This window comes from Branchiostoma belcheri, unplaced genomic scaffold (assembly GCF_001625305.1).
Source record: "Branchiostoma belcheri isolate BF01 breed outbred unplaced genomic scaffold, Haploidv18h27 scaffold1, whole genome shotgun sequence".
Lineage (NCBI taxonomy): Eukaryota > Metazoa > Chordata > Leptocardii > Amphioxiformes > Branchiostomatidae > Branchiostoma > Branchiostoma belcheri.
Window position 1 is genome coordinate 6,460,974 of NW_017802379.1, and position 19,389 is coordinate 6,480,362.

General features: G+C 39.6%; 2 protein-coding genes across 3 annotated transcripts in view; one reads left to right on the forward strand and one right to left on the reverse strand.

Moving 5' to 3' along the window:
* The window catches only part of LOC109466724 (inositol oxygenase-like), an 8,909-nt gene extending 8,684 nt beyond the window's left edge, over positions 1-225 (reverse strand). For both annotated transcript variants that reach the window (XM_019764492.1, XM_019764486.1), the window contains exon 1: positions 84-225. In XM_019764492.1, the coding sequence (XP_019620051.1) occupies positions 84-89 (6 nt within the window). In that variant the 5' untranslated portion in view covers positions 90-225. The remainder of the gene's footprint in view (positions 1-83) is intronic.
* Positions 226-1,599: 1,374 nt separating this feature from the next.
* Positions 1,600-19,389, forward strand: part of LOC109468227 (splicing factor, suppressor of white-apricot homolog) — a 41,244-nt gene continuing 23,454 nt past the window's right edge. Inside the window, exons 1-3 of the mRNA XM_019766517.1 lie at positions 1,600-1,931; positions 4,531-4,691; positions 18,787-18,927. Of these exons, the coding sequence (XP_019622076.1) occupies positions 1,720-1,931; positions 4,531-4,691; positions 18,787-18,927 (514 nt within the window). The 5' untranslated portion in view covers positions 1,600-1,719. The remainder of the gene's footprint in view (positions 1,932-4,530; positions 4,692-18,786; positions 18,928-19,389) is intronic.

The following is a 19,389-nucleotide window of genomic DNA, read 5'->3' on the forward strand; positions in this document are numbered from 1 at the left end:
CCCACTGGGTTACAGTCCAACTCTTTGTTCTTTCGGGGCCTACATATCATTATGTCAAAAACTGCAGTGCCCTCACAACTTACCGTCATGTTTCCCGATGCTTTATCGGTTCAGATTGTGCACAATAAATCGTTGAGAGGGCTGTGATCACGACAAGTGGCAACACCGCGTAAAGATGTTTCTCCTTCCTTGACAAATGATTGTTTACTTCGCAGCCTTGAATTACGCAAGACATCGGCTTATCTGATTGGTCAAAGTTGAGACACACCCCCAAATACTTATAGCTGATTGGTGAAAGTGAATACGTCATTTTTGCTGTCGACAAATCACCGACTTGTTTTACATCACCTGGTCAAATATGCATCTCTGATTGGTTAATTGGAGGAAACGCCCCCAGGAGAAACCCAGACCGGTTTGTACCTGTTCGCGCCGGCCGGGCAGCTGTGCTTTGCTTTGTCCAGTCTTCACCATGCTCCTCTGGGTTGCTAAAAAATTGTAGAAATTGGTGAATATTACTTGCTAGAGGAGATACAAATGGGTTTTAATTGCGTAACTCAATGGGGGTTATTTTCTATGGAAAAATGTAAACCTATTTAGGACGAAATTTGACTATTTTATTCATCAATCAATCCAAGGAAGGGACCTGATATGATGGAGACTAGCGCTTTGGGCACAAAGTACAGTACAGTACACAGATATACACATGCACGTGCAGGCTTCAGAAATAGAGAAAATTCAAAAGACGCATAAAATCAGGACAAAATCGTTCTAGGATGTGCATGGGTTTAATAGTTATTTAGTTGAAAAACAAATGGAAGATATCTGATACTGGTGGATTGTCCTTGCATCACGAAAGTTGAGACAAAAGAAACGTCATATTTGGATAAGCAGGAAACCTTTCAAGGCTTGCAAACAGTTGATAGGCATCAGCAGCTCTATTTTCATTGGCACAAAGCGGAAAATCGGTTCAGGTATCCCTGCCACCACAGTTTAATTGCCACAAAGTGACAGAGGGATCTAGAAATTGTCACAACTCGACTGAAAACATTATGTGTGATCAAAGGCAATTAAGTTCCAAAATACAGCGAGATTTTCTTATCAGGGCTCGCTGTTAGAAACATACGTTGCACTTTTTTTATGTATCAAAAACGAAGTTCCCGCTGTGGTCGATAGCCTTTGAACTTGAAGTGTGTATCTGCAAACGCAAACCACACATGTGAAGACACCACTAAAGTTGAGAGCAGGGTTTGAGACACTTCACTCTCATTATTAAACCCTATATACACCAGATCCTTTGTACAAGTTAACCAGGTACAACTCAAGCTGAGCCCGTTAAAAAGGTGTGTCATGATTGGCGGCCTTTTGCTGGAAAATAGCCCGGGGAAAAGTTTGTTATGTGCCAAGCCCTCTTGGATTTTTCCGCTCTCAGCAGCTGAATAATGGAAAATTCCACTGAAGGGGCGACGGTATTCTGTTATGGGTATGGTCAGCCTTCACTCCAGAGTTATTCCCACCATAATCAAAATCGTACACACATGATTCACGATTGACATTGCTATACAAAAATACAGTAATGGTCCTAGGTGTTTTGATTGTTTTGTTTGGACGAAGTTAGTAATCGTTATAAATCGTCGCCCCCGGATGCAAGTGGTGCAGTCCAGAATCAAAATGCCGCCATGTTGATGGCATCACCTTTGTGGAAGCGGGAGCGGATAAACAATGGCCCTGAAGAAACCAGTGCCGGTCCAGACCTCTTCTTCCTACCGCCAGTCCCGCAAGATCGCCAGACGAGAAGATGAGGAGAAGCCGGAGGAGCTGCTGGTGTTCGGCTACGCCGCCAAGCTGTTCCGAGACGACGAGAAGGCCCGGTACCTGGACCGGGGGAAGCACCTCATCCCGTGGATGGGCGACACTAGTTTGATGATCGACAGGTCTGTTGAAATCTCCCGCCGGCAGACCTTTTACTTGAGAATCTTCAGCGACCGTTGATCGAGAATACAGAGTAGCCTTTAAAAGGTTATTTGCATAATTCCAGTGTAGTCCTATTGTGTACGTGTGAAAAAGAAAAAGCCGCAGAGAGAGACGGTCACTACTTTAACGTCACGCAAACTAACCGGTGCTTTAGTGTAAATGCTCGAGGTAAATGTGGGCCAAACCAAAATCCACACTTCCCTCGCCACGTTGATGTGCTGTGCTATATATTAACTCTCGCCAGCTTTTCTCTACAGACATTGGCAGCCAGCAAGGGAGGGGCAGACTGCATCTTTTTCTGTTTCTTTTATTTTTTCCCTCCCCTTTGAATCCATCTAAAATGTTTCCAGGACTTGTTTAGGTCTCACACCAGGCAGGATGTGAGATGGACAAGTAGGGCGAAGCTGCATACCCAGGGACAAAGCAGCAGTGCGTGAAGTCATGGGAGAAATACAGGTGACAGATCATACGTGGGATGGTAACTATAACACATGAAAATGTCGTATATATCCTATACGATTCCTTCTGTTCAGTTCCTCCCAGGACTTGCGAAGCTGCGTGGCAGTCGTTTGATTTTTATGGGGTAAATTGGCATCGTTCCAACTGTGATGGTCATCATTTTTTGCGGGAGAGCGCAGTTAACATTTTTGAAGGCACTTTCATTAAAAACAGAAATGCATGACAAGCTATGATCCATTTCAATGTGACAGGCTGCCACATAGCTTCTGTTTTGATTGTGAGGTGAGTACTATTGTTGTATATACAAGTATTACAGTTTCACATGAGGTGCTCCAGCTACTGTCATTGATGGTTGCTGAGGTCAATGACCTTTCCATGATCAAGAGTTTCATGTACCACGTTCTTCACCACTTGAAATGGGAGATACCATAGGTCAGAAGGACAGAGGTGACATTCAGGTCAGCCGATGGTCAGTAGGGCCTGTACGTGTGTACAGATTATCTCGCCACACTGCCGAGGCTTAGTCAGCACTGTACGGCATGCCAAGGATTGGCCAGGATATTTCTGTTGTTTGGTTTACACTATCAGCATCACCCCGAAAGAATTAATTTTCATTAATTCATCTGCAGAAAATGGAAGAAAAAGACAGCTTACAATGCAACAAAGATTTACTACATGTACTTAGCATATGGAGACCTATGCCTGTTCAGTTTGTTTGTTTCGTACCTACTTGTGATATTTGGTGAAATCCAGCCTTACACTTGTTGGTCAGTTTGGCATTTGGTCTCCTGTCACTCCACATTTGAACCACATATTGGCCCGAGTCACTCCAAGGCTCTAAATTTTTTGTATAGGTCCTTTTGTCTGGCCACTAGGCCTTTGCGTCGGTCACAACCAACTTCACACTCGAAAGGCGTGCTTTCATAGTATCTGGAAAATGTTGTGGCGAGAATAGTGATCATTGGTGAAAGACAACAGCGGCATTTTCGCGTTGCAAGATGTGGAGCGTCTGCATGCCACAAAAGCCTAACGTTGATACGCCAGTCAACTCTCTGTCACACTGAACCGCAAGCCTTTGTTGTGGCTTTTTACATTACCAAAATGCTGCCATGCAAATTGCTGCTTTGTGACACCAGATCTCAATACATGGGGTTTAGCCAAACTTTAGGAATAGGAGGACAGTTTCTGAATAATGTTGCACAGTAAACAGATCATGAATGAAATGCATTTTTGGCAATTTTTAAATTTGTCACCATTTATAATGGGTTGAAGGGTATCAACTTCTCCCATTCAAAAGAACAAAAAGTCCAGCCTTAAAAATTTAAATGGTCATAAAAAAAGGTGTCATATGTAAGATGCCCATGGCTAAGTGCCTTGCCTAAATGTTTATATAATGAGCTGTTTTGTAACCAAAGTTGATAAGAATGACTCTAGGTTTTGTTGACATTGTGACGCATGTAGTGTAGCCTTTGAAGCTAAATCTTGACCATTTCAACAGCTGTAACTACCTGCCATATATTTTAAGAGTTGCAGCACCATTTAGAAATTTGTTTGCACCTAAAAATTTCTCGTATGACAACATCGGAACTTTTCCATGCAAGACAGAAATTTAGAACCATTTCCCTTTTCACCAATGAGGCGTAGGTCATTCTTTTTGTAGCCCAGGTATGGTATGTAGTTCAAGTAGACCCTTTCCCTTGAGACTAGGCAAATGAAGCATGCACACATTGTGCAGCCACAAAACCCTTGAACTCTCACTATTATTAAGCATTCCTTACATCTACCAACCACTTAGGAACTGTGTAATGCCAAAGCACATCGCCTAGCCCTTACAGGCCAACATTTCAATTCTTATCTCGACACATTCTTAGCATCTTACAATCAGTATCTGGAGCATCATTCAGTTATCACCATCAACCCTCAAGGTGTCTGAGGTCATTTCTAGCAGGAAATTTCTAAGGGTCTCTTTGAAGACAAGAATCTAGAAGTCATGAATAACGTATGATGTGTTAACTGATGTTGATGATTTGTCTGTCGTGAGGTGTTGAGTACACTGCGGTGTATTTCCTAACATAGGCCTTTGTTTCGGCACTCCTGTAGGTACGATGGACGGGGATATTTACATGACCTTTCACAATATGAAGGGGAATGGTTCTCCAAGCACAAACTGTCGGAGGAAGAGGCGCGAATCGAAGCCCTCTGCGACGAGGAAAGATACCTCGCGCTGCACAAAGACCTTCTAGAGGAAGAGGCTCGGCAAGGTTAGTTTACATTGTTGTGTTAGGCCACACCAATTTAATTTGTAGGTTCACGGATTCACCCGCTTCAATTTTTTTCTGATTTGCAAAAAAAAAAAAACATTTCAGCTCCAAAATGCTCATATTTTGGCTCCAACAGTTGAAGGAAGTCCCTTCTCTTCAGAATCATTACAATTTTTCCAGCTATTAATGCAGTGGTTTGATTAGAAATTAGAAATTCATTGTTTGAAGTACAAACCAGCCTGGTATGTTGACTTCATGGCTCCTATCATAGCAATGCTGCATTTGGGGCTATCATAGGATGTCTAGATATGTTTTTATTTTATTTTTTCACTCTGTCACTTCATATTTTTTGGATATAATCCAGGAACCAACAAATCAAATTGGTGTGGCCTTAGTGATGTCACAACATCCCCATGGATTAGTGTAGACCACAATCACTACACTGTTCCCATTGACTAAATGTTTTTGCTATGGCAGGAAGACCTTGAAGCGTAACAAATTGTCAAGGTTGTAACCTCCATTAAAACCTCCCCTACATTTCTACACATGACTCTTCGATAAGATTTTGACCAATACTACTTCTATTGACTTTATGATATGCTATATAATATCAATTTTTTCACTGTTTGGTTGTAGCTTTCACAGTATGGTTTTCCTTTTTGTTATGTTTAAGAAGCATAACTGTTCTGTCATATTTGACACCAAAACCCCATATTTGACATCTAGAAATAATTGGAGGAACTCAATTGGAAAATTAGGTAACAAGCTGAACCAGCTGCCACTTAATTCAGCCTGAGGATGATTACATTAGCCTGATAGTCAACCTCACGAGAAGAAGTGCAAGATTTTTGTTTTGATCAAAGCTACTTTTGAAAGTGAAGTGGGCAAAGGAAGTGGTCTAAAACATTTTGTATAGCTATTTAGCTAGCTTTCATCCCATTATCTTACCATAAATACATTTTAGAGAGCATCTCAATGCAGAATTGTATGAACATTTATGACTATAGAGTTCATTCAACATTGCAAAATAGTTGCTCATTCCTTTTACCTTATCAAGCATTCAAGGGGATAAAAGTAACCAGTCTGTTGGCAGAAATCTGGAAGTAGAACGGTGACTTAATGTCTGCTTCACCATAATTATATCCTCAGGCCATGTGTGCTCTATTTGTGGACAACCTTTGGGATGAACGAATAAAAACAAACAACAAAAGCCACACCTATCAATTATATACCATACTGTCTTTTAGTCTGCTCAAACTTATTGATATTAGTGTAAACTGTAATTCTGACCTCCAAGTTGACACAAGGTTGTTTACAGTTGGTCAAGCAGTAACTGTTATTACATTTGTAGGTGCCAAATAGAACACAAAAGGTTGTGACCTCAAATCTCCCATAAGCCTCTGCAGTCACGCATGGGCAGCTTCTGTGATGGAAACTTAGAGACTTTGTATTTCGTTCTTGTTTCGCTGCCAAAAGTCGTAAGTTTTTTCCCACAACCCATCTTTGTTGTCAATATTGGAGTGGATAGCAGGGGATTCTTTGGTGCATTTCCGAGATTCAGTTTCCCACCAAGGGAAAATTTAGCCCTGACTTTTGACTGACAACAAATATTTTAGTGTTGTGTTCTGTTGTAACTGAGGAGAAGTAACCTTTATTTTGTGAGATTTATTTTAGAAAGTAGAAACATTGACTTTAACTTATTAACTGTATAATCAGAGCCCAGGTATGCTTTTACCTTTAGTAACTTGAAACAAATAGTTATCTTCTACAGATTGACTTAATTCAAAGTATGCGGAAATAGATAAATTTGCCTGTCTAACAGTAGTAACTGTTTATACAAATGACATCTTGGAGACTGAGTAAAGATTACATAAGGAAAATTTTAGGACGAACCGGTTGGGGCAATCAGTGTCAGAGAAGACTTATCTTAGTATTATCTTCATTATCACCCATTAGGACATCTTTCTTATGTCAAGCAAGCTGTCACTCCATCTCTTGATTAAGGATGCTTTTTCATTGAAAAATTACATTGTATCACACTGTTTGCCAAAGGGCAAGCTTAGGGGGATATGTATGTTGTACAACAAAACATCGATGTTGTGACCTGTTTACTGTGGTATACAGCAATCTGTCAGTGCCAGGTTAATGGTATGGTGTAGCGTAGGGCTGAATTCTTCTTCAAAGTTGTCCCACGCAGCTGTTTTTCCTTTGTGTTTGTGTTCAACTGGAATGAAGGACTCTCTACCAGTAGTCAAAGGCACTGCCCTTATGATTAGTTAGTGTGATGGAGAAACTTACGGGTAGTAAAATTTTAGTTTGGTCTCTTGTGACCTGCTACGTTTGTATTTCTTTCCTATTGTTGCAGTAAGAAAATTTCTACTAAACTGAAAAAAGGTTTTGATTTTTTTAAAAATTGTATACTGTATAATTCTCAGTTTAAGAGCTTTTGGACATGAATCCAGACCTGAACTTGAACAAGAGTTTAGGTACGCAGCAATAGTTCTGAATACATGTAGCACATCCTTTATGTGGCTTCTAATTGTCTGCCTTCCTATATATATAAAACAAGGCTGTCAGTGATTTTACCGCCAACTCAATATCCAAAACAAGTCATATTGTGAGGATTTACGACGAGACATTTAACTCTGTGTGGGCAAGGGTCAACTATTTTGATACTTACAACTGTAGAGTGGAATATTCCACTGGTTGAAGTTGTTGCTAACTATACCAGACCAGACTGGATTGGACTGGTTTGATCTACATTTGTAGTCACAGGTGATCATGAGTGGATTTTGCCTTTGAGAGAAGTTTGACAGTAACTGTTCCTGTCGCCTTGCTGGACTGAGATGTTTGGAGTGCCACCACCAGTGTCACTTCCTAAAGAGGATGAACTGAACTGAACTGAGCGTTCCTGTCAGGAGATTGATTGATGGGTTTGTCATCACTCGAACTTTTGTTTCCTAACACTTGTTCTTGTGAATTCGTTCTATATATGCATTTTGATTTGTATATATCCTCGGGAACTCTCCATCATGCTTTTTTTTTATGGCACATTTTTTAATTTTTGATTTATACAAGTTTGAGATATTGTGGTACAGTACTAAGTACAGTACAAATGTAGCTCATCCAGTCAACAAGAATATGCAAACTCTGAGATGTATATTTTCTGATGGTAGCTTTAAGGAGGTTAAAATACAGATTTAAACTGTATGTAAACCTCCTTGCAATTGGTAGCATCAAGGATGTTATACTTGTAGGGAACCTACTCTCACCTCTCGAATAAAAGTACCCCCTGGAATAGAAGTACCCCCCGGACAAATCTTCAAAATCTAATAAAAGTACCCCCTGGAATAAAAGTACCCCCCGGAAAATTTAAAAATTGACATGTAAGCAACGTCTATGCTCCAAAAATGTGTTCTCATGGTGTATATATATATATGTGTACGTCTGTATGACCTTGTCACTTGCAATTATTGACAGGTCCTGAATAAACATACCCCCTTGAATATGATTCCCCCAACAAATCTTCAAAACTTTATAAATATCAGGGATCTCCCCAGAAATTCAGAACAGGGTGGAGGAGGGTGGTCTGGAAACCCCCCCTCCATGGGGGGAAGCTATTGCATTTTGTCTTTTCCAAACACAAATGGAGGTCATTTCCTGCAACTTCAGTTCTACATTTTCTGTACAATTGCAGATGTATAAGGCAGGAGAAAGGTTCAAGATTTAAAAAAAAAAGTTCTATTAGCACCCTAATTTTGAAAAAAATTGGGCATAGGTTCCCCGGATGACCCCTAACCGGGGGCCAACGGTGCTTCCACAAGTTCAACAAGTGAAAAATACATGATACAAACTGTACATGTATTTACTACCTGGAACTTGGAGCAAGTTATTCCAAAGATGTACTTACTGACATTAATAAAAGTATATTAAAAACTAAACCAAATCCTATTTCCCAAACAAATCACATATTGACACAGCTGAACAAATAAAAATGTGATCATGTCTATAAACTCCACTCAAAAACAATTTTTGAGAGACACTCGGGTACTAAGCGTGATAATCTCTAATATCTCATCTGATTCTCCCAATGTAAAGGATCTTTACAATCACAGCATCCAACCGCACATACATAGAAACAACAATATTACACAAGAAACCAATAAATTCGGAAAATTTCTCAGTAATGTTTGAAAATTATTCTTATTAAAATATAAGTGAATTTTTATTTCAGTTGTAGCCGAAAAATATTTTTCATGCGTTTAAAGTATCGTTTTAGCACTGTAATATGTACTTAGTACATGTTTTATACATTTGGATGCTATCTTGACCTTTGACCACTGTTATTCTAAAAGCAGGTCGGCCATTTTGTCTTTCTCGCCGTGGCTTTTCGAGCCGTTTTTTCGAGCAAATTTTAACCATTTTAAACATTTTACGGCCTCAAAAACTCATACAACGAGGAAAACAAGTTGTAGTTGTTATTTTCATGCGTAACATTTCTTCTGGGGATGGTTTATTTTTCCGCCGAGCTGCCGAAAACTAGCGTCAAACCGCAACCATGCGGTTTCTTCGCGGCGGCCGGCGGGAGTTTTTGTATCGGAGCTTTCACGATGTAAACAAAGATAGTCGGAGTTGTTTATCTGAAAATTTTGTTGTGAAACGCCAGCGGGGTGTCAGATTTTCTACTAATGACAACGTTTTCTTTGTGGCGTCATGGCGAGATCGACAATTCATCGACAATTCACAGGAATTTGTGCCGACAATGGAATGAATTTTCCCGGAACTTTTCCGATTTTGAAAAAAGAAATAAACGTACCGTCTAAAATAAGAATGTACCGGGTGGATTTTGAGGCGAAAAAAATAAACGTCCCGGTACGTCTATTAAAGAGTTCAGAGTAAGCATCTTCCAGTGCAGTGGAAGGGTGATGACCGACCATAAAACCTTAAAATGGCTACATGTACATGTAAGCATGAGCTTGGCACGCTTGTCCTTGGAAGTCTGCTGCATTGGAAAGTTACTGGAGAGTGCTAGAGCTCTAGTCAGCACCCGTTTTTCTGTCAATTATTGCAGGATCTTTGCGGCGTGTGATGGAAAAATTTTTGGCCAAACTGTCATCCTTGACAAACAAAATTGAAAAAATCTTGGGAAAGATAAACAATCTTGGGAAAAATTTAAAAAACATCCAAAGGACCACCAACAACCACTCTCAACCTGTGATTTGCCTCTCAAAATGTTGGAAAAGACCCCCCTAGATTGTGAGCACTCTCCCCCCGGGTCCAATCATGAACCTGGGCTGATGGAAAAAAACTTTCGAGCTGGCTAGAGCCCTGGTGTATGTATGGAAAGTTCCACTGGACCAGCTTACTGACATACCAGCCTGTCCGCTGGCCTTGGCCCTGGGCATGTTGTCTGGGTGTTGCTGTTAACATTTGACAGGACACATCCTTTGTTTGTGGATAAATATACGAGCAGTGCAGTCTATAAGTAGCACCGGTAGTATCGCCTAGAATAGCTGGCATGTCGGAAAAACACCATCAAAAACTGGACAACTTATCATATTCCCAGAAGCATTTAGTATTACTGCACTGCAACATTACATGTATACATAATAATAATATGTTACTAGTATACTATAGGCAGATACATGTAGTATTACACATGTACTATATCCAAGCAACTCGCTTGGTACATACTGTAATTGCTTAATTTCTGGAAGAGTTGAAATTTTAGTCTTTGAGTTTTTCCCTGTAGCTCACTGGAAGTTACTAGTATCAATACAGAAAATACAGCATAATTTTATTCCAACTCCATTGTTAGCTTCCATACTTGACTTAACATCTTTTTCAGCTTCAGTTAGATTTCTAGATACTACCTTATACATGACTTATAGTATAAGTTATACTCTTTAATGCTTATGGCAATAGAAGTGTACTATGGATGTCAGAACATGACAAGTAAAAAATTGTACGTGGGCGTTTGTGACAGCACCTTTATTGTGTAACCTTCTAAGGCCACATTCCTGCATGTGTGATAACACATATTTCTGCTGTTGACCTGCTCATTTTCTTGTCACAGGTGAGTGGAGTTCAAACATGCACCAAGTCCTTCATTTAGTCCAAGTGGGGTAAAGCATAGAAAAGGCAATTATCAACGTCATAGATTCTCAATTAGCAGTCAATGTCTGGCTAGAAATGTTTTTCAATGGTTGAAAACAGTGATCCCAAATTTGTTTGAAGACTTAGAGTTAAGTTGGTTAGATATCATTTAACATATATTTTGTGACTATGTATTACAGGTTTGTAGTTCCATGCCAACTTATACAATGTACTGTTAATAGTGTTACACATTCTCCCAATCGTTTAATGATTCTAAAGTAATGTGTACATGTACATGTGCAATGTACATGCTGTTACTAGTGTTATTTTCTGTCGTAGACATTGATATGGGTTTGTTCCAGCCATACTCACACTGTGTTATCACATTGGACATCTGGTCACTGCAAACCTTCCAGCCTATTGGTAAACAAAAAAACTGCGTCAAGGTCATTGGAAGGTCATGCTTTGACGGCACCAATGCCATGACGCTTCCCGTGAAAACACAATGTAGCCAGCCCGCTGAGGCCTTCATCTGAGCTCCTCCATTCTCTGCAATGCCCTTGAAAAAAATGGAGGCCTTGCAGGTCTTTTTGAATGCCACAATAGAGTAAGATTTGACAAAAGCTTGGGGAGGGGGGCAGTAACAAGAGCATGTATAATTTCGTCCTATGCCTCACTGGAGGTGTTCCCATCACCTTTTTATAGTCAACATGAGTCAGACAGCCCCATAAATTTTTATATTGTTCATTGCTGGAAAAGATGATCGTCTGCAACAATGACTGTCTTGCTGGGGCAGTATGGAGTTGCGGACCCCTAAAAAAAGAATGAAATAAAATTAAACTTTTCAAGCTTGCAGTTAGCATGTTAGAGGTCTGACATTGCAGTAGAGATGTCCCTTGGTTCAAACATTTGCGCTCAAGTGAAGCATTATATTCACTCGGAAGTTGTCACTTAATATTTTCTGATGTTGTAGTCATTCTAGCACGAAGTACGGAAGGTATAAGTATGACATTAGTGGGGTAATTGCTGTAAATGCCAGGTCCAGAAAATTCATGGCCAACTGTAAAGTTCTTCGCAATGATGGATGTTGAAGCTTACTTCATTAATTGTGCAAATTAGACTCTAAATGAACTGAAATGCATTTCCCCCCAGCTAATGGATTGAAATGTGACTGGATGCATAGGTTCCCAAAGTACAGTTGACACTGACAGTGACACTTTTCATAGTTTAGTGGTTGGACCTTTGCCAAAGTGCATCACTTTTTTATGGAAAGGCGGGGAAAGTGTTATAAAAAAAACTGAATTGCTATTCCCTAGAGTTCAGCACTAAAAGGCTGTATAGAGCATTAGAGGGCAATCTCATGTGAATATGAACTTCCATCTACTAGATGGCTTGATGCGAATTGGAATCAAGAGTTCATCTCAAAATTCATTTTTTTACAAGCACATGAAGTAAATTTATCGGGAACGTCTACAGTAGTTGTAAAATGTTACCGCTGCTAATTTTGAACAGAAAATGCTGTATTGGGCAGACATAAACACTTTTAACTTATGCAGGTCTTGATTTCTCACAGTATGTACATTTAGTCAGTTTGATGAACGGCCAATTCTGTCACATACATTCCCAAGAACGCTGTCAAAGTCGCACCGGAACTTTAACTCACTCGAACAATTTGTATCCAGGAGCGTGCGAGATGGGCTTTAAAACATCTGTTAATGGAAACAGTTGGCACTGTCTGTGAAACTACATGTAGTTGTTGGCACCAAGTTCCGTCTCTGAAAGAACCCATATGTTTGGGCTTCCTGTTATATTCCCAAGGCCAGTTTCTCAGAATAGCAGATTATACGAATTTACAAGTGAACTTTAACGAGTTCTATGCCAACAAACTCTGGTACACTATGTCTATAGCTATAACATAAATGTATAAGGTATAGCTTTAACTTTTAAGGTACAACTTGACTTATAGGGTATAAGTCAATAGGAAAAACGTTCAATTTCTTCACAATGGGCAACTATAGCGTAGAATTTGGAGGCTGCCCAACTGTCTGCAGTGGTCTATAGAATTATTTATGGAAGAATAAGGGAGTTGGGCTCTACTTGGTTCCTAGGATATGGTTTTGGTAAGAGGGCATTTCTGCAGAGGTATCAGGTTACATAGCAAGGGGGCATGTGGGGGGCGGGGCAGGCATTCGGCCAATCAGGTGGGTCCGTACTAATCCATCTTGACAAGCGGCACACCCATTGGTATTGCATCAGAGTCAGACCAGCCAGCAAAATGTTGACCTTTCCACAGTTTTACTACAGGGTTACTGGCGGTCACTGTACATTCAACTTGTCCAAGCAAAACAGACGCCACACGATTTGTAGACAGTAATTGTGCTCAGAAAATTTTCAAAATCCTTTTTTTTTTCTTGCTGAAGATTCAGCTGTGATTTAGAAAGTTCCAAAGTGCAGTCTATACCTTTTAATTAAGAAACAATTTTTGGACTAATGACAGTAATTCATACAGTTGCAATATCGGCCCCCAAAGTACCCGTACTGCATGTAAATATATTGCTGTTGAAAATACTTTCATCAGTTCTAGCATTACAATAAATTGAATAATTTTGTGATGTTTGAGAGTTAAGCTTGCCAACATTGTCAGAAATTACTTAGTACTATTTCAGTACATGGAATTATTTCACTACCTTGATACATGTATCAAAATCAAGATATTGTGATATTGTTATGATCAATGTTTCTTGTTTTCCATCTGTTGGATTACATCTGCCAGATCAAAGTAATATAATATCCCACATATTTGTTGATTGCTGAGGAACTGGCTGTCAATCAGACAACAGGTAAAGCAATTTCTTCCCATGAATTTGTCTTCATCGGTGCTCATCTAGTGCCTGTCTTTGAAGCCTATTCTTCAGGTTGGCCTCATTTCTTTGCCCCAGAAATTCTACATAATCAATAGTTTGTAATACCACACTGTAGACCACAGCATACACATGTTTGAGCCAGCCAAAATTCTTTTTTTGAAAAATCTGCAAAATACAAATGTAGATAGCCAATGTCATGTTCCTCTTGTACATGTATACTGTGAGCAATAATTGTCTTGTTCATGTCTTGTACATGTAAGTGTTCAAGAGAAAAGGAATTCCATGCTTTGTTTGGTATACCGTATAGTGCTTCAGATCTGTGTTTTGCAATTATACATAAATACATGTAGTCTAATGTTGATTATTTTAATGAGCTAATGCCCTTATTACAAAACAGTTTGATTACAAAAGCTATCATTTCCGTTAGATTTTATGATAAGAACAGCTCTTTATGATTTCTAATGATTGTCATTAGCCAATTATGATTTTGTATATTATTAATGCATGATTGTAGACCTTGTACATGTAGATTGATATATATAGAACCTTTATTAGAAGTCATCATCACTGGTAATATGACTATGATTATAATGCCATGCAGACATAATATTGCTTGACATATTTTCATACTACCAAATATTTCATACCAAATATGAGCATAGATTAATATTGGAAGAAAATATAAAGCTCGCTTAGTCAAGATCCCAGAGAAAGCAACATTCATGCTTCAACAGTTCTGTCTGCATTCAAGCAGCAATGACAAATGATGTGGGGGAAAAGTGGGCTGTTTGTAAAGTATAATTACCCCATATATTACACTCCAAGCTTGCCAGGTGTCTCTTAAATGATAGCAACTATCCCGAGTGTGTTCTGAATATAAAATGGAATATTCAAGGCAATTATTACAACATAAAATGTTCGGAACCGTAGCACTTAACTGTGTGAAAATTTCATGCTTATTGATATAGACTCATCACGCAGTGTGCATTTTTAAAGGAAGAGGACATAATCTTAGGAAAGAGGGTATTTCCTATTCAGGTGTTGACCCTGTTGCCCATCCAGGTGTGTGAAGTTATTTGGAGGTTTCATTCGTCTTTTCCAGAGGTTCTCCCTCTAAACAAAGGATGTCCTCATTCTAGTTCAGGTTAATGCATGAAAAGTTACCACACAATGCAAGTGATATGTAGCCTGGGTGCCAGACTGTTCCCAAGGCCAACACAGGCCTGTTCCTTGGTTCTAATCTAGGGCCAACATGCCCCCAAGGAAATTTTACCACAGTCCTTTATGTATGATGATAAAGCAAACTGCTAACACAAGAAAATCAAGGAAATCCTGCTAGGAGTTTTTTTGGGTAGGCATCATTGAATGTAAGAAAAACGTGTGTAATCTCCAAGCAGATCTTTTGGTGGCTAAAAGGCACTCAAATTAGCAGTAACCATTTGCCTGACAGTTACCATTTGTGACATTGGGCTCATGTGAAAATAGATACCGTTATGAAAAACAAAGCCCGATAAAAATGCCTAAAACACACCAAAAATTCATCTGCTTGGAGAGTAAGTACAGTGTGCAGGATGGCAAGTCAATGGGAAGTTACAAGAAGTAGCATGTCAAAGTAGTTCTTCTGTGCCACTGCCACCTGTCATGGCTTTGAAATTACAAGTCTCAGAATCTTTTTGTGAATGGCTTCTATTTGATCCTTGTGATCAAACCCTGTCAGAACCAGGCTGAAGCCATTTTTTTACAGTAATGAAGCCGTACTGAAACATGAAGGGCCATTATAATATGCATAAAAGGGATGAGGAAAGAAAAGCTGTCAAGTGCAGCTGTACAGCGGGGAGCTCTCAAAGAGAACTTTACTATCAGGGGCATCAGTCTTTACTTTGAAGTGCATGCGATCGTGGGAGTTTCTTAGCCAATTTTAGTCAGTCTAGTTTAATTGAGCTCAAGTCATTTTACAGTGTTGTAGCCAATGTTTGTATTTCTGTCATTTGACAAAACTTTGCTGCTTATGATGGACAAAAATTTTGCCCACTCCGTCATCTTTGACAGACCAAAATCGGCGTGCAAAGATATGAAAAGAGATTGTCATTAGACTTAGACTAAGCTTAGTCTATCAGCAAAATTTGCCCTTCAAAATACAGGAAATAGCATTTCAGAGGGCCAAGATTTTAAAATTTACCATTGCGACTGTAAATATGCACATGGGTACGTACTCCTTTTTCTCAAATATAATCCGTCATGGTAACATTTGGGATGACCCTAATAATATTTTGCGTGACAAGTGTGATCCTTCTGGTAAATTCTGCTAAAACTTCAAGCACTATATTTGGTGGCTGGCCGACTTTACCCTGTCCACACCTCGAAATATGATTAATGGCTTGATGGAAATTTCCACCAACGATTGACAAGCTACGACTGTTTTCGTACTCACACTCACTCACTGTCCATTTTATGGTACTTCAAATAATTGTCTAGTAACTTTTTTGAAACCGATTTGTAATTGCTGGATCAAGTCGTCACTCCAATGCTTTTACAAAGTTGACTTTATATGTTTTAGTATTATCATGACGGATCAGATGGAAAATTACTACCGCAGACATTGATCGATGACAAAGTATGGTAAGGGGGTCCTTCCAGCTATGTGAAAACTGCATGTGTATAGATGTAGGTCATTAACTAAGGGGGTGGATGGATTTTACGCTGTACAAAGAGGGCAGGCATTGCTGAGGTCTGGTCTGTTTGGTATGACAACAGAGGAAGGATCCAGTTTAAGTAATACTTACGAGCCCGAATGCCAGCGGGGTAACTGTAGGATGTGTCACGAGATGTGGGAATGTTTTCATTCGTGAAAGTTTTGCAGGATTTTCTTGTGTATAAACTTGCTGCTTAGACCCAAATGAATGTACACAGCCTAATGTGCCAGTTGGATCATGTATCTGTGTAGCCGGTATAATCTCCCTTCGGCGTAACACACCAGCTCTAACTCTAACAGAGTCTAAGCATTGTTTAATGCTATCCAATGATAATGCCCACTGTACGTACTTGGTGAGAGTGAGTTCCACTCTGTGATAGTACTAGAAAAGAATGAGTTTTTGAAAACTTTGGTACTTGAAGGCATTGGCTATTTCTTGTTCTTTTCTGAGCTTGTATTAGATACTTAGTAGTTGGTACGTCCACCAGTTTATTAGTCATTCTGTACATCATGCATAGTCTTGACATACTCTTGATATCATCATAAATATAGTTACATGATATTGCTGCATCTCAGCAGGGTTCCATGGTGCAAATCCACTTGACTGCGGATCTAGATCATATGGACAAATTCCGAAAGGACGGCACATTTCAGTAAAATATTTAGACACCAAGTGACATAACAGCCAATGTTACCTCTCTGTCCTTGACATAGTTTGCCTTAGCATTTTCCTAAATTTCAATCTAAATTTGAAGGTGTCTGACAAATAATGAACTTCATTGTATATTTACGTTTAACGTGCTAAATGCATTGAATTAGATAACTAGAGTAGAGAGTTTAAAATAAAATTACTGTAAGTCTACAAATTTTCACGGTATATTTAGATTCGCGGCATTCGCGGGGACCTTTGTACCGCGAATCTATTTCCCCGCGAATATGTTTTGCATAAGTGCGCCCCCCTCCCTCCCCACATGCATTCACGACGGTAAGCGAAACACAAACACACGCGATTTACAAATCACTGCAAATCAACTTTATTCTTAGCAAATGTTGAGTACCAAAATTTTTTAAAGTTATACTGATGTCAAAAAATTATAATATTATGAGACACCGAATCACGATACTGCGGCACTGGCCGTGTCAACCGTGTACCGCCGAAAAAATCTATGCGTGCAGAGCGCCGGCCATGCGCACCCGGGCGCTTGAAAATTGCGGGAACATCGGGCATATCTACAAGTATTTTTATGAAACATATAACGGCTGGTACCTGGGAAATGTTAGTTGGTTATCTTTTGTGCCCTGCTTTGCGGGCGTTTTTTTCTTCTTCTTGTTTTGCTGGATAGAAACGCTCACCGTGGGCCTACAAAACAGGAGGCGACCTTTGCATACTTCTGGGTTCAAAATCTGGCCGAAGACGGCATAAATTTGCTTAGTAATAATCTTTATATATATTCTTTCGATTATGCATTTCTTCACTAGATTATCGATGTAGTCGTGGAAAATAGCATTTTAGCGCTTATTTCCGAACAGAGAAAATTGTTTACACGTGCGTCAGATCGATCGTCAGCTTTACCGCCGGCAGTCTTGCGTGGTGCACGAAACAAATTTTTGCACCGCGTTTTAGGAGATAAATGCCGGAACACAAACTTTTATTATTTTGAATATACACTTTACAAATTTTTCTTTGAAAAATAGCCAAGGAGAAATCGCGAATCTAAAAATACCGCGGATTGTCCATTTTCCCGAAACCGCGAACTTTAGGCCCCGCGAATCTAAAGAGACTTACAGTATGCCATAGTTTATTTATATCTAGTAGAAAGTCTCCCCTCTCATCTTAAAACATTTAATAGGTTATTTTACAGTTTTCAATCAATTGTACTTTTTAGATTATACAGTCATACATGTTCATGCACATTTCTTTATCTATATATGAAATATTGAATGCGAGCATACATGGCACCCTGTAGAGATGGGGGTCAAATGCATGTGGGGTGGTGGTGCTTTTTTCTCCAAAGTTAAAAGTTGATAGCCTTCCAAGTCTGTACAAAAGGGCTGCTGATGATATCTTGACACTGATGAATGCATTCTTGTATTTAGAAATTTATTTTCAGACTTATATCATGATCATGGTTTATTTGTCAGACATAGTGCTGTGTACCTAAATCCACATTTAGGTTCAGGTCCGGATTCATGTCCAGAGGTTTAGGTTCAGTTCCGGACTCGTAAGTCCGGACCTAAACCCATGGCATATACGAAATTGCATATTGGCAACCATGCAATGTAATGAGTCTGGAATTGGTTCTTGACTTTTAGGTTTTTTTGGACTTGAACCTAAACATTTTTACAAGTCCAGAACCGGTCTAGCCAACCAGTACACAGTACTACTAGTCAGACAGTTATACAATCTAGTCTAAATGTCTTTTCCTTGCAATGTGTTGTACAGAAGAGGAACAGAAGAGATTGTACGAGGCGCTACAAGAGGACAACTCCTACCACTTCACACCGTACCAGTATGAGGAGACACCTGGCTATGAAGAGTACGACCCCACACAGCCTACTGAGGACGAGGAGAGCCAACCTGAAGGTTCGCAGCTTTCCTTTTTTGTTCTGGATAAAAAGTTTGAACTGCTTCATGATTATCCTAGGGCCTAGGAAAAAATATTCTGTTTCCTAGAACACAACAGTTTTTTTCCTAGGCCTGATTCAAATACTTTGGCAGCCCTTTGGCCCACAAATGGTACAAGGAAATATAACTGTGCCAGTGCCAAAGGAAAGTTTTCTTGACTTGAGTTTGGTGGCTAGCGGGTCCTACGGTAGCCACCATGAGCTTGCCTGTAAGCCCTGGCATTGCTTTGGTAGCCAGAGTAGCTCATGGTATAACTTATCTAGTTGCTTGAGTAACTGTTATTTTTGGCGCATCTGAAAGGAGTGCCTAAATCAGAGTGGTTAAAATCCAAGCCTGCCTCATGGACTAGAAATTTCCAAACTTCAAATTTTGTGAAGAGAACTACCGGTACAATATAATGCAGCTAAATTGTATTGTAAA